Genomic DNA, 14,041 nt, shown 5'->3' with positions numbered 1-14,041 from the left:
GATAGAAATGAATTTCTTGCAGGAAATAATATTTTAGCATGGCCGTTGTATTGCATATTACATTGTATAGGTGTGTCTGATATTCTGGTCATTGAGTGTACGCTTTACTGAGTTTTATTATTTACTGTGTTTAACTGTGTTTTGTTTTGTCAGTAAGTATTTCTGTCAGTTTGACACATTGTGCGCGTGCGTGTGTGTAATTCAGCCCGGTTGTACCGCCAGCTGGTGAATTGTCTGGTCCATCGGTAATGAGTGACTCAATTTCAGACAAAAGAGACAGCTTGACTGGGAGACAGCAGCCTATTGGCTGAGCTTGAGGCCCCACCCTGAATTGGCGCCCCTGACCGATGCACACCCACCCGTTCCCCGTGCTTCTACTCTCTTCCCTACCTCTTGTTTTCTCCAACTTGCACGCAGGCCAAAACACATACTTACCCCTCCATGCCAGGCTGAGTTCACTAAGACTCCGGACACAAAACACAGCGGCGAGTGAACGGCTGAGACAAAACGAAGAGCGAGTCTGGCCGTAGCTAATGCTCCTGCGTGTGTTCTAGCTGGAAGAGACCTTCCTGTGGATCTATCAATGACTTCTTTGTTTGGTTTGTTGCAGAGTGCCCCCTCCTTCAGTCCCCTGGAACCAGCCTCTGATCTGCACCAATAGTAAGTCTATGCTTCTTCCTATGTGGGTAAATGTATTTTAATGTGGTGTTGGTGATTATTTAAGGAGGTTTTGGGGATAATGCTCAGTGAGGTCTCTACACCCGCCTTCAGCAAGGGGACTCCTGTTTTCTGAGGAGATCCTGTTATCAGACTGCAAAGCTGCCAGAAGAGTCGGTCTGTATTTTTGGGTGGCGGCTGGTCGTAGTATTTAGCCGCGGCTGCTATGTGTCGATTTATTTAAAGACAAACAACCTGGATGTCAGAGGGCTTGAGGGAAGTCTGCTGATAGCCGCCCAGCTGCTGCATAACTCAAAAACCGTTATGTCCTTCTGAATGGGAGCGTGCACAGCTACAGCCGTTGGATTAGGGAACGTGATGTCGACCAACTTTAAACCAAAGCTGACCAAGCCCTTCATCTGCTTGTTGTCTTTCTGATGACATTATGTCTTCTATTTTGGTGCGTGTCATAAAATGTCAGGAATTTTGGACTAAGCTGTGATGAGTTTCTGCGCCTCAGCGAGAACAAAATTCTCCCTCGCTTTGTGCTGCAAACGTTCCATCTGCTACAGTCATTATGTTGTCATAGCCAAGTTTCTCAAAAGGTATTTCTGGTCCAACATGCCTGCTCATTTATTTATTGACCATTTTGACGATGACGTAGCAGTGAAATACAGTAGGTTTGGTGGACATTCCATCACTCAAACACTTCAAAACGCAGGAAACCTCAGTCCACACAGTTACTTTCCTCATAGAGACAGGAAGGAGTTTTTGTTCTTTTTACTTTCCAGTGTCTGTTTGAAATTTCACACATTCATAAGACATTTCTTGTCAAGTTATTTGAGAAATGCAGCATGTATTTCATGTGTTTGTAGTAATTGATGACAGTGGTTTGGTTGTGATATCTATATTAAGAATAAAAATGCTAAAATGAGAAAGTGGTCTTTACGAAAACATAATTACTAGAACAAGATTGCTATCAATAAATACAAAATACTTTTTTTGTAAACATAACTTTATAATCAGTGAGGTAATCCCCAAAAAGTTATTTTGGATTTGTTTATTCCATTACTGTGTGGTGTCGTGTTTCCTGTCAAACAGTGCTCATACGTTGTACAAGAGATGTGGCTCCCTCGTGTGGTGACTTTGAGAACTTTTCAGTTTGGCTTTTCGTTCACTGAAATGTCACAAAAGAGAAAGTTTGTTGATATCGAAGAATGACGCACACTTGGTAGAAAGACATGACTGGAAGTTATTAGTCAATGCTAATTAGTTGCTGTACCATTGTTAATGGCTTGAAAATAGATTAGCAGGGAGCAGATGAGTTTATAACAATGTAATCCCAGGACAAATCCAGTTAAAACTAAGATAGGCTCCAGGCTTCCTCACTTGTTAATGATGCCAGTTGTGCGAGCTGGCAGCAGGCACCCTTTTCTATGCATAAATTATGCACAAATGATGACTCTATATATATATATATATATATATATATATATATATATATATATATATATATATATTATAATAGCCAAGTGGCCTCTGTGTGCGTGTGTGTGTCTGTATGGCTTTGATCACACAAAAACCGGGTAGAGCTGGCATTTGCCGTTTGGCATGTGTATGTATTTTGGGTCAAGGATGAACACTGCAAAAATGGAAAGTTGATAGGACAAATATTTTTGGGAGAATTTAGCAATTTTAGCTAACCAATAAACAATGGATGCTGTGCTGCAATGCACCATGGGAGTTCAGGGTTTTAAGGATTTAAATGTTATTGTAGTTTATATTAGTTTAACAGTGTTGTTAGCGTTATTGATTTATTGTGTTTTCATAGCGGAGTTGGTTTAGTCAATTTGGATAAGTCTCATGTTGCTATTGCCATGAGTGACTTAAGTTTCATGTTGGTACCATGAGTGAAATGTTTTGTGGTTTTAATGTCTTCAGCCACTGTCTTTCTTTGTCAAATTAAAACCATCTTCTTACAGCAGCTGTGTGTGCGTGCGTGCATGTTGATAATGACTTTTTGGACTCAAGCTATTCCAGCAGAGGGCGATAAGTCATCTTTATATTACAAGCGTGAGTGTGGTGAGTGATTCTAATTGTAAACATGTTAAAAATACATGGATGACACAAGAACATGAAAACAATTGTTTCCATTGTGGTCCATTTAAAAATCAAATGACAAAATAGAAATAGAAATAAAATAATAATAGTGTATATGGTAACAAGAACCTGAACAATTTATAAATACATTAAGACAGCAAATTAGCATTAAAATATTACATAATGAGTTCTTCTTCTAAAATTTGTTGAGGTCTAAGGTTCTAAAATCATTCTGGATGCCATTCCAACTCATTACACAAGCATTGCTTAATTTATTACCACCCTCACCACAAAAATGTCAACTACCTATTTTATAAACACTACCCAATCTAGAGCCCATGGATCCCCATGGGCAACACACTAGTATATATTTATTTATTTATTACGTCTGCCAAAGATGTAATGAAATCACCTGCATTTATTTGTCTGTCTGTCTGACTGTTGATGAAATTTTCACCACAGATAGAAATTAGGCTATGGAAGAACCCATTAAATTTTGGACTTGATCTGGATCTGGATTCTGGATCAGATTTCACTTTATATAGGCTTTGGAGGATTACTGTTAGCAGGATTACGTCAAAACTACTGCACAGATTTTGACAAAAGTTTCAACATAGACACATATTAGGCCATGGAAGACTCCATTAAATTTTGGAGGTGATCTGGATCTGGACCCGGATTCTGGGTCAAGTTTCACTTTATATAGTCTTTGAAGGATTGCATCAAAACTAATTCATGATTCTCACCAAATTTGCACCACAGATAGATATTAGGGCATGGAAAACTCCTCTGAATTTTGGAGGTGATCCAGATCCAAATTCTGGATCAAGATTTCATTTTATGTACGCTGTGAAGGATTACATCAAAACTACTTCACAGATTTTGACAAAAGTTTCAACACAGATACATACTAGGCCATGGAAGACTCCATTAAATTTTGGAGATGAGCCAGATCCGAATCCAGATTGTGGATCAAGATTTCACTTTATATAGGCTTTGGAGGATTACTTCAGAACTACTTCGCAGATTCTCACCAAATTTGCACCACAGATAGATATTAGGGCATGGAAGACTCCATTAAATTTTAGGGATGATCCAGATCCGAATCCAGATTCTGGATCAAGATTTCACTTTTTATACGCTTTGAAGGATTACTGTCAAAACTATTTCAGTAATTCTCACCAAATTTTCACCACAGATACATATTAGGCCATGAAACACTCCATTACATTTTGCAGGTGATCCAGGTCCGAATCCGGATTCTGGATTAAGATTTTACTTTATATACGCTTTGAAGGATTACGTCAAAACTACTTCACGAATTCTCAACAAATTTGCACCACATATAGATATTAGGCCATGGAAGACTCCATTAAATTTTGGGGGTGATTCGGATCCGGATTGGCAGATATCAGAAATCTCTGATTGCTCTTGTTCATTTATTTATTGATTGATTGACTGATTGCAGTGGATGGAAAAATGTGTGATAATTTTTTTTTCACTTATCCAAATTTCACAGGCAAAGCACATTTAACGAAAGCATTGAGGCAGTTGACAATAACTCTTTAAAAACACTTTCTGAAGTAACCAAAACCAAACCTAATTTTAAAAATATTTTAAGTACCATATCACCTCCAAACATTTCATTAAAAAGGCCATAAAGTAAGAATGTGAAGGAAGTTATGAGTTTAAAGTGATTTTTCAGTGCAAGATTTACTAAAAGGACATGATATTAAATTGCCCTGGCACCTTTGAATGTGTAGGACAGATGTCTCTGAACACATGCATGTGATAAATCAAAACCAACAACACAGTGAAACTTTAACAGAGCTCATAAATGTAATGAGAGTCACTCTGACCCGTGAGCTTCATTTTCAAACTGAGTGGGCCTTTTGCAGTAACAAGAGACAAATGGTCACTATGCCCTCTCCTAGGTGGGACCAGTATAGATGAGAAGTTTATTTTATGCAAATGCTGAACGATGTGACATGGTGACTGTTAATCCAAGGCAGCGTAATCTTGATTTAGGTTGGTTGGTTGATCGAATAGAATAATCCAAGTTGGTGGACATGGGCGGCGCTGGGGGGGCCATAGAGCTCCCCCTGGATTTGTCATAGAACCCCCAAGAAAATAATTTCTCATTTATTATTTTATTTTAATTCCATCCCATGTTTTTAAGGCCTTGTCTACACTGAAACTGAACATATTCTATACAGTCTTTTTCTTTGTCATTTTCAAAAGTGTTCCATTCAAGAAATGTTTCTGTTAGCACAGATCCAGTGAAACTGCGTGAAAATGCTGTAGTACACATGCCAGGCTTGTACAGTATGTAGCGCTGTCACACTTCTACAAAAAATGGAGAAGAAGACATGTGGCTAATCAATTTAGCAATGAAAGCTAAAACTTAAAAACAGAAAATCTTAAGATAAAAATAGTCAGCGGAATAGAATAAAAACAAAATAAAATAATAAAATGGAATAAAAAGACTAAGCTGCAACAGATTCAAATTATTGAGCCCTGTGATAGACCTGTCTAAACAAGTATGTCTTGAGGCTTTTTAAAGAGCTTCCACAGTTTGTGGAGCCCTCTGGTGGTCAGGGAAGGAGTTCCAAATATGAGGGGCAGCTGAACAGAAGGCCCTGTCTCCTATGGTGTGAAGTGTGGTGCGAGGGGGTTGGAGAAGATTAGTGTTGTTTGAACTGAGGGAACGGGAGGATGTGTGGGGGGTGAGGAGGTTTTTGATGTATGTAGGGGCATTGCCATGGATGCATTGGTGGGTGATGAGAGCAATCTTAAAATGGATTCTGTAGGTGATGGGGAGCCAGTGAAGGTTATGGAGTATAGGTGTAATGTGCTCCTGTTTACGTACTCTCATCAGAGTTCTAGTTCTTGCTGCCCAAATATCCATGAGTGGAATTCGAAAGAAGTGAAGTCTGTATCACCTAAAGAACTGCCTGAGGAAAAGCAGTGGGGACAGGCAAATCAGTGACTCTGTGTCACTCCTTGTAATTAACCCTCAGAGAACACAGCCTCTGGACAGCAACCAAATCATTGATGGTTTTGCTGTTAACCACAACAACAGGTGTATTGTGCTGTTATGAAGACATCAATGGTAGATGAAAGATTTTCTCTCTGCCTGCTGTTGGCATTTTTCCCCTGAGGCTATAGGCTACACGTGTAGGTCTGTGAATATTTGTATGGAACAGTAGCCTAAGTCTGTGTGTCTGATTATGGTCATTCTGTATATCATTAGTGACTGTCGCAGATCAGAATGTGGCTATGTGTACGCATGCCCGTGAATGTGGCAGAGGTGTAGCAGAGAGCCGTTGCGACACGCAAAATGCCAAGCTCCCCCGTAGCACCTGCAGAAAAAAATCTCTGGAGCCGCCACGTGGAATAGCTGTATTTCTATATAATTCTAATTTGTTTAGCTTTTTTAAAATGTATTTTATATTTTGAAAAAGTTAGTGAGAAATAATCACTTCTAAATCTAAAAATGCTGCTTTTATAATCAGATAATACCTCTGAGCTGATTTATGACATTTTACTCATTGCTACTTAGCTAGCTAACTAGCGATACAGGAATGTCATTATGATGCACGTTTTACTAAAACAAATCAATCAAACGTTGATTTTACTTTAATAAATGTGTAAGCCAGTTGCCTGGAAAAGGATAAAGGACAAGTACTTTTTCATGTAAAATAAACTAGCATGGTTATTTTACATGATAAAATGCACATACTCCATCTGCAGAGATAAATGATCCCATTCTCGACATTTTTAAGCCCTTTGAAACATCTGTGAGGCCTTCTCACTTCCCCTGGATCATATGGCGCATCTGGTGTTCACTTCTTATACGTATATGAGAGCCTGGAGGGAGACGTCTACCACATACAAGCAAGCTGTTGTGCTCATTTATTACTTGACACTTACATTTAAAATATAGATTTGTGGTAAATCTAAAGCATTTGTTGTCATGAAGCACATCTCGCATCTGATTCAGGTTGGTTATTTTTTTTCTTTACTTTAGTTCTTTGTCCCACCCATACCCTGTATAGTAGAGGTCGGCGATACCGAGAATTCTGGTATTGATCCGATACCAAGTAAATACAGGCCCAGTATGGCCGATATCGATACCGATACCGATACTTTTTCATATTTAAGCTTCATAGATCCAAAGGATCCAAAAGACCTAGGATAGAATTTCGCCAAACATTGTACGTGACAACAAAATACTTTATTATCACAATCAACATTTTTGTTTAAAAAAAAATAATCACTCAACACAACTTAAAACAAAATCTCCTGAGGTAGAGGGCTGACAAACCACAATACAAAGCTTGAGTATCGATCTTTTTACACGAGGATCATTCAATATCAATACCAGTGTTGGTACTGATGTTATCAATATTAGGATCGATCCGCCCACCTCTACTGTACAGTATTTGAGTTCTTGGAAGTAACGTAGAATGAACACAAGTCTCTGCAGTCAGCAGTATTTTTTTTTTGCACACTATGAAAGAGGTTGTTGTTCAGGTGGTGAAAAAGTATCCATATGTATCTACAAGCTTGTAAAACGGACTTGACGGCTCACAGCAGATGTGAAACACATTTAGAAAAATATTCTATCTGCTCATAGTCAACAGTTCCTATGACTGTGGAATCTGTGATTTTTTTGAAGAACAAACTGGGGAGCAGCATCACATGAAAGAAATAGTGCAAACCTACAAACTGCACCGGTGCACAACGGCGCCGATGCACCATATGGAAATGTTCAGAGAATATTTCTAGAACTCTCTCCTGTTGGCCTGTCTGGCATGCCAAGATATGTGTGGCAGTGAATGCCTTCTCCAAATTCCACACTTCAGCTGAGTTTTATTTTCTGCCTTTAATTCATTTGTCTCCCAGACGTCTGAAAAGACAGGAATTACCTCGAGATACAGTAAAAACCATATGATGGGCTCATTACCCAGTTTGTGTGCCACTGTCATTTAAAAAACACAAACCCATGAATCCATAAAAGGCAGCTTCTCTGCATTAAAGTGTGTCTAATTATTTGTCTGCGGCCTTCTGTTGTCTAGTTCTACCAGCAAGTGCGGACACGGCGAAGTGGAGACTGACAGAGGATCGTCCGCCGGTGAGCCTGCGGCTCCGCAAAGTGAGCGCCATGTTTACAAGAGCGTCCTGGAAGGCGGCGATATTCCCTTACAAGGTCTACGGGCCCTTAACAAGCGCCAAGGGAGCTCCTCCTCCTCAAAAGGTAGGATTCCAGACAGTAAAATGGCAGGTGTGCGGTTGTGGACGTACATGAACGTGTGGGGGAGGCGGCTTAGACTGCTGGGACGGCCCCAGTGATTTACAGACAGTAAAGCTGAACTCTTCTGACAGGGGCACATGTGTTTCAGTTTAGCTTTACGGTGATATCCACATATTTTCGTTGCTCCAAGACATCACAACATTGACCAATCACCTTACAGCATTCATTCGCCCATTGACTTATGATTTAATATTCACGCCATGGCTGTTCTCATCAAAAGCTCACTGGTCATCTGCTTTGGAAAACCCACGGAGCGAGCGAGGTTGTCTTGCTAAGTCCATGGAAGCTAACCTTGGAGATTTTTGCTCCCTCTTGCTTCACTTGTCAGTCACCAGGCAGGTTTACAGCAAACTTCCAGAGTGTTCTAGCACCAGAAAGGGCACGAATGAGGACGGTCGAGCAAGATAAACAGAGCTCTGCTGTTCACAAGTCCACTAGACGGGGGTGAGATAACCGGGGGGGGGGACAGGAGGAAGTCAGCTGTCAGTGTGGGGTCAGGAATGTGTGTGAACGCTGTGGTGGAGAGGAGGCATAAGGAGGAAAGAGGAGGTCTCACAGAGAGGAGCAGTGTGACTCAACACTTAATCTGGGAAGGCAAGCAAGAAGAGTCACTTTTTGGAAATCTAGTTTTGCATTTTAGGACAGTTACATCACACTAATGTCAAATGAGAGGAAGGGAGAGTAAAACATGATGAGCATAAAAACTGAATAACTGTTTTAGGAAGAAATTATTCACTAAATGAAATAATAAAACTGTTCATTTAACCGTCACTAGAGAAACGTGAAGTGGAAGAAAAAAGGGGTCAGATTACTGATGGAGATAAACAGAAGCAACTACGTAGAAGGGAATTTCAGGGAGAACAAACTTGCCAACTGGCCAGCGCAGTCTCGTTTGAGGGCAGACGCTAAAGGGGTAAAATACGACACATATGACGTGATTTCTCTGTTTACGGGGACAGAAACGCGGCACTTTCTCTGAGTTTTTGGGTAAATTACACATAAACAAAGTGAAAATTGCAAAGAAAAGGTGACGATGTGGTGGAAAGTGGACATGTGTTGCAGTTTGTTTATGACCCAGCGCTCAAATGTGTCGAGCCGTTTTTGCAGGCGAGAGAATGTAGCTACTCCGGTTAGCTGTGTAGGCTAACACTAACTGACACAACCTCTCCTATTTGCCTCGTCTTCCCTCCTCCACTGCGAACAGAAAAAAACTGCACTATCGTGACTGCTTTGGTGATTGCAGCCGAAAACAAAACAGTACATAGTTTTCCTGTTAGAATTGACACTAGAGGTGGGCGGATCGATCCTAATATCGATAATATCGATACCAACGCTGGTATTGATATTGAATGATCCTTGTGTAAAAAGATCGATACTCAAGCTTTTTTCTCTCCCGCACGCAGATTCATCAAAGTCTACTCTGTCTGTAAGAGCAGCGCTGCGCTGTGTCACACAACATGGGGCAGCGCACCCTTCTATTGTGGTTTGTTAGCCCTCTACCTCAGGAGATTTTGTTTTAAGTTGTGTTGATATTTTTTTTTAACAATGTTTGATTGTGATGTTTCTGTGAAGGCTCTCAGTTGTCCAGGTGGCTTCCATAGTAGAGAAGCTTGAATCTTCGACTGGACTGAGTTGCTTGACGCGACCCAAGCAACCCAGTCCAGTCGAAGATTCACGCTTCTCTACTATGTTGATTGTGATAATAAAGTATTTTGTTGTCACGTACAGTGTTTGGCAAAATTCTATCCTAGGTCTTTTGGATCCTTTGGATCTATGAAGCTTAAATATGAAAAAGTATCAGTATCAGTATCGATATCAGCGATACTGGGCCTGTATTTACTTGGTATCGGATCAATACCAAAATTCCCAGTATCGCCCACCTCTAATTGACACTGTTTGTGGGAAGAGACTAATACCTGGGCGGAGAGTGGGAGTGTCAGCACAAACCATTTGGAGGATGGGGGTTTCAGCAGAAACCATTTGAAACCAGCATGTCTTAAACCGGAAGGTCTGCTAGGCATACAGCGAGTATTCTTTTAAGTTTACCGAGCCGGGCTGAATGGTTTGTGCTGAAACTCCCACACGCCGCCCAGGGATTCTCTGCCGTGTTCGTGCCGGCTATCCCCCGATGTGTTCAAGTCCCGCGATATCATGTGGGGTGTTCAAACGAGACTGCGCTGCCCTATTCAATCACTACAGTACAGAGGAGGACAGGTATCTATAGACCTTTGTGATGTCATAATTCAGGTTTGTGCTTTTTTTTCAGCTATACGAGGAAAACCTACTGTGGCTCAATGTTAAAAAAGATAAAAGGAAAAAAACCTACATTTCACAAACTGAAGAACCAATCCATAAAATATGATTGAAATCAGTTCCCTAATTTTGGAGATATCTTATATGGAGTACACACAGAGATAATCTCAGCAAGAGGCCTTCTTATTTTCACGGGGGGCAAATAATTTGGAGCTGAAACAAACACCCAGAAATGTTTTTTAGAAGATGGTGTCCTAACAGCAACTTTAAGCCTGAGCTAATAAACAACTAGAAACATCACATCACCACAGACCGAATATACTTTATCTGACCCAGTTCCAGTGTCTTACATAGTAATGTATTAAGGCAAATGTTTATAAAAACACCCAAGACAAGCATCAGTAGAGTTGAAGGTGTTGCACTGTGGCTAACTTGAAGCAGCAGAGATTTAATTTTGTAGCTCTGGGTTGGCTTTTTTTTTTTTCCTTTTTGGGTGTAACATGCTTCTTCACGGGTCTGAAAAAAAAAACACTTCAAGGTTCAGAATAATTTCTTGCAAAATAATCTCCTCCTTGAGTCAATGAGCAATTGCAATAAGATGCTAACAGCAGCATTAATTAGCATGTAGGCTGGTGTCAGCGCCATCATTTTTGAGCTTACTGTCAGGCACACTCTTTGTCAGCTCCATTTAATTTTAAAACATTTTGTAATTTTAATTTTGTGTCATGCTTCCCACATCCTGATTAGCTAGCTGACTCACACCCTGATTTCTACCAGTAATCAGAGAAGCTAACCATGGTTCTTGTAAATGTAATTTTAATAATTAAACATAACACCACATTTGTATGCTAGATAAACGTCGTATTATATGAGGATAGAATAATATAATTTTAAAACATTTGTTCAATTTTTATTTATGTAAAACCACATATTTGTTAGAAAATTTTCACCATGACTTGGCCTACAACATCAGGTCCACAAGTAAAGAGTTGAGTGCATGACCTCTGCCTTCCTACGTTGGATAGTGGAAGTGTTTCCTTCAACCTGATTCTACACTGAAAAAAGAGAATGTTTGAACCAACTTAAAAAAGTGTTACACTTTGTAAAAACCTGAATGAATTAAGTTGTTTGAACTTAAGTATGTAAGTTAGAGTTGATTAAACTTTCAAACTTGAGTTCAAACATCTTAATTCATTCAGGTTTTTTACAAATTGTAACACTTTTTAAAGTTGGTTCAAACATTCTCTTTTTTCAGTGTATCAAGATGAAAGACAATGACAACCATATTTTCCAGAGCATAAATCCTGATTTTTTGTTTTTTTTAATTATTATTATTAGTTTGGAAGGTCCTGCGACTTATACTCTGGTACGACTTATATAAAGAAATCACACTTTCACTATCAATAACAATAATTAGAATGACTAGTTATATAGGACTTTCCCATGAATCAAAGCACTAAGCAAAATAAACTAATAATAAAATAGTAAATGCCAATAATAAAAACATACATAACAATCCCAAACTAAAGTGCCACACTCGTAGAACACCATCCTCCACCAACACTAGTTTCCAATTCCACAAATTTTTCCCTTGGAAAAAACTTTCAAGGTCAAAGTCCTGTTGGACTTATACTTTGGAAAATTTGGAACATATGTTTGAATTTAAGATTAGGATGCAATGGGAGTGTTCCACCATGATCCTCCATGTTAGCAGAAACTGGAAGTTGCACTGGAAGAAGCACACACAACAGTAGTTACTGTTGTAACTTCTGTTTAACCAAAATATAATGAATCACATTTTAGTTTTGTCCTATTTGTCAGTATTTTTTGTTTGTTTGTTTTTGGAGACCCTTGTGCTTTTTTTCCTGTGTTTTCCAATAGTCCGTTTGGGCACATGGTTGGTTGCATTTGTTTTTTGTTTTTGTTTTTTTTTTTCCTGTTTTTTGTTTGTTTGTTTGTTTTGATTTCTGTCAACAGTAAATTCTACAAAGGTGAGAAGAAATATGCAGGATGTCAGCTTATTAATGTTCTTCCAAAATGGCTTCACTTTAAATACAAATGAACTAGTCACAACTACAGAGGATTGTTTTTTGACTGTTTGTTCATTGATAATCATTCAGAAAAATGAAAAGCAGAAAATTGATCTGTTGTAACCAGATAGCGGTCGTGTAGCTTATGTACAAATGCTAAAGGGATTAAAAAGAAGACATTTATGACATCTATAATATCTAACACCAGTGAAACGTATTCGTCAGTGTTTCTCGTATGATGTCAGCAGTGATGCCGGCAACGTGTTACTCTAATCTGACCATTTTTTCAGTAACAAGTAATCTAATGCGTTAATCTTTACAAATCAGTAATCAGATTAAAGTTACTTCTCCAAGTCACTGTGCATTACTATTATTTATGTATTGTGGGTCGATTGCAGCATTAAAAATGGGCCATGAGCAGGGGGAGGTCGGCATTCGGTTGAACTGCCCACTTTGCCCAGTTCCATCGAGCTGCGAGCACAGAGCCATATCCGCTGTGCAACAGCTCAGAGTTGAAAAACAGTTGTCTCTCAAAGTGCTCAGAGCTATGCCTTTACAAAGACATATTCATGCTTTTTTCCCTTTATTTAAAACTCTGTGCTGTTCTGTGTCTCCTCCCTAAAAACAGCTGATCTGCGATGCGTTATGAACAAATACTAACTTTTTTTCCCACCCAAATGCACCTAATGTCTCTTTCTGTGAGCGACATAATGTGAAAAACACTGATAAAACTTTGTTACCTGTAAATCTGGTTGTGTTTTCTGCATAAATACACGCTGTCCATTCTTCTGCTCAGATGGCAAGTCAGGGGCGAATCCACGCGGGAAGGGGGCGTGGGTGGGTGGGGGAGCATGTCTCCCCACAACACCCCTAGATTAAAGGTCCACTTTTGAAGACATTTTTCATGCTATTAGTACTAATAATACTAATGCTACTTATAATAATAATAATAATAATTTCAACAACTAAAATGATTAGAAAGAATTTAAATGTTAGAAAAATGTGAGAAAGAATTTAACAGTTACATTGTTGATTACAAAAATGTTGCTTAGAAATTGTTTTGCCTTTACAGTGCTGTCAACAGTTAAATGAGGTCAAGAAAGATATCTTTATTTTAGTTTTATAAAACAATTATTTATGTTCATTGAAGTCAAGAAAGGGTGACTATAAAGTGAGTACATTGGCAAAATGGGTTATCAATTTCATGTTGAGGTGGCAGGGGGTGTTGTTGGCAGCTGCTGAAAGTAACTAATAAAGCAGCTAGTATTCTAACTTAGTTACTTTTAAAAATGAGTAATCAGTAAAGTAACTAAGTTACTTTTTCAAGGAGTAATCAGTAATTGGATTACTTTTTCAAAATAACTGTAGCAACACTGAATGTCAGTATGCTGACAGGTCATTTTACTGTCTGTTTTTGCTGAGAACCACTGGCCCCGCTCAAAATCACTACAGTCACCACAGCCTTGTTGCTCGAGGGCAGCACCGGAACTCCTCGCTTTATCCTGTTAACGTGCACCAAAATGAAAATCAAGACAATCTGCAGCCAAAAAAAAAAAAAAAGAAGAAGAAGAAAAAAAAAAAAAAGACAGCTGAATACTGCACTCTATCCAACAAAACCATCTTGGCAGTTACTGTTTGCTACATTTAAGGTACCATGTAAACAAGTTCCAGTGTAGAACCAAGT

At 39.1% G+C, this 14,041-nt stretch overlaps 1 protein-coding gene across 11 annotated transcripts in view; it reads left to right on the top strand.

Annotated features, from left to right (window-relative positions):
* Positions 1-14,041, top strand: part of LOC117524002 (sorbin and SH3 domain-containing protein 1) — a 175,009-nt gene that overhangs the window by 127,669 nt on the left and 33,299 nt on the right. For all 11 annotated transcript variants that reach the window (XM_034185714.1, XM_034185708.1, XM_034185709.1 and 8 more), the window contains 2 exons: positions 611-660; positions 7,839-8,017. In XM_034185714.1, coding sequence (XP_034041605.1) covers positions 611-660; positions 7,839-8,017 — 229 coding nt within the window. The remainder of the gene's footprint in view (positions 1-610; positions 661-7,838; positions 8,018-14,041) is intronic.

Source organism: Thalassophryne amazonica, chromosome 13 (genome assembly GCF_902500255.1).
Source record: "Thalassophryne amazonica chromosome 13, fThaAma1.1, whole genome shotgun sequence".
Classification (NCBI taxonomy): domain Eukaryota; kingdom Metazoa; phylum Chordata; class Actinopteri; order Batrachoidiformes; family Batrachoididae; genus Thalassophryne; species Thalassophryne amazonica.
This window is presented reverse-complemented; position numbering and strand designations above follow the sequence as displayed.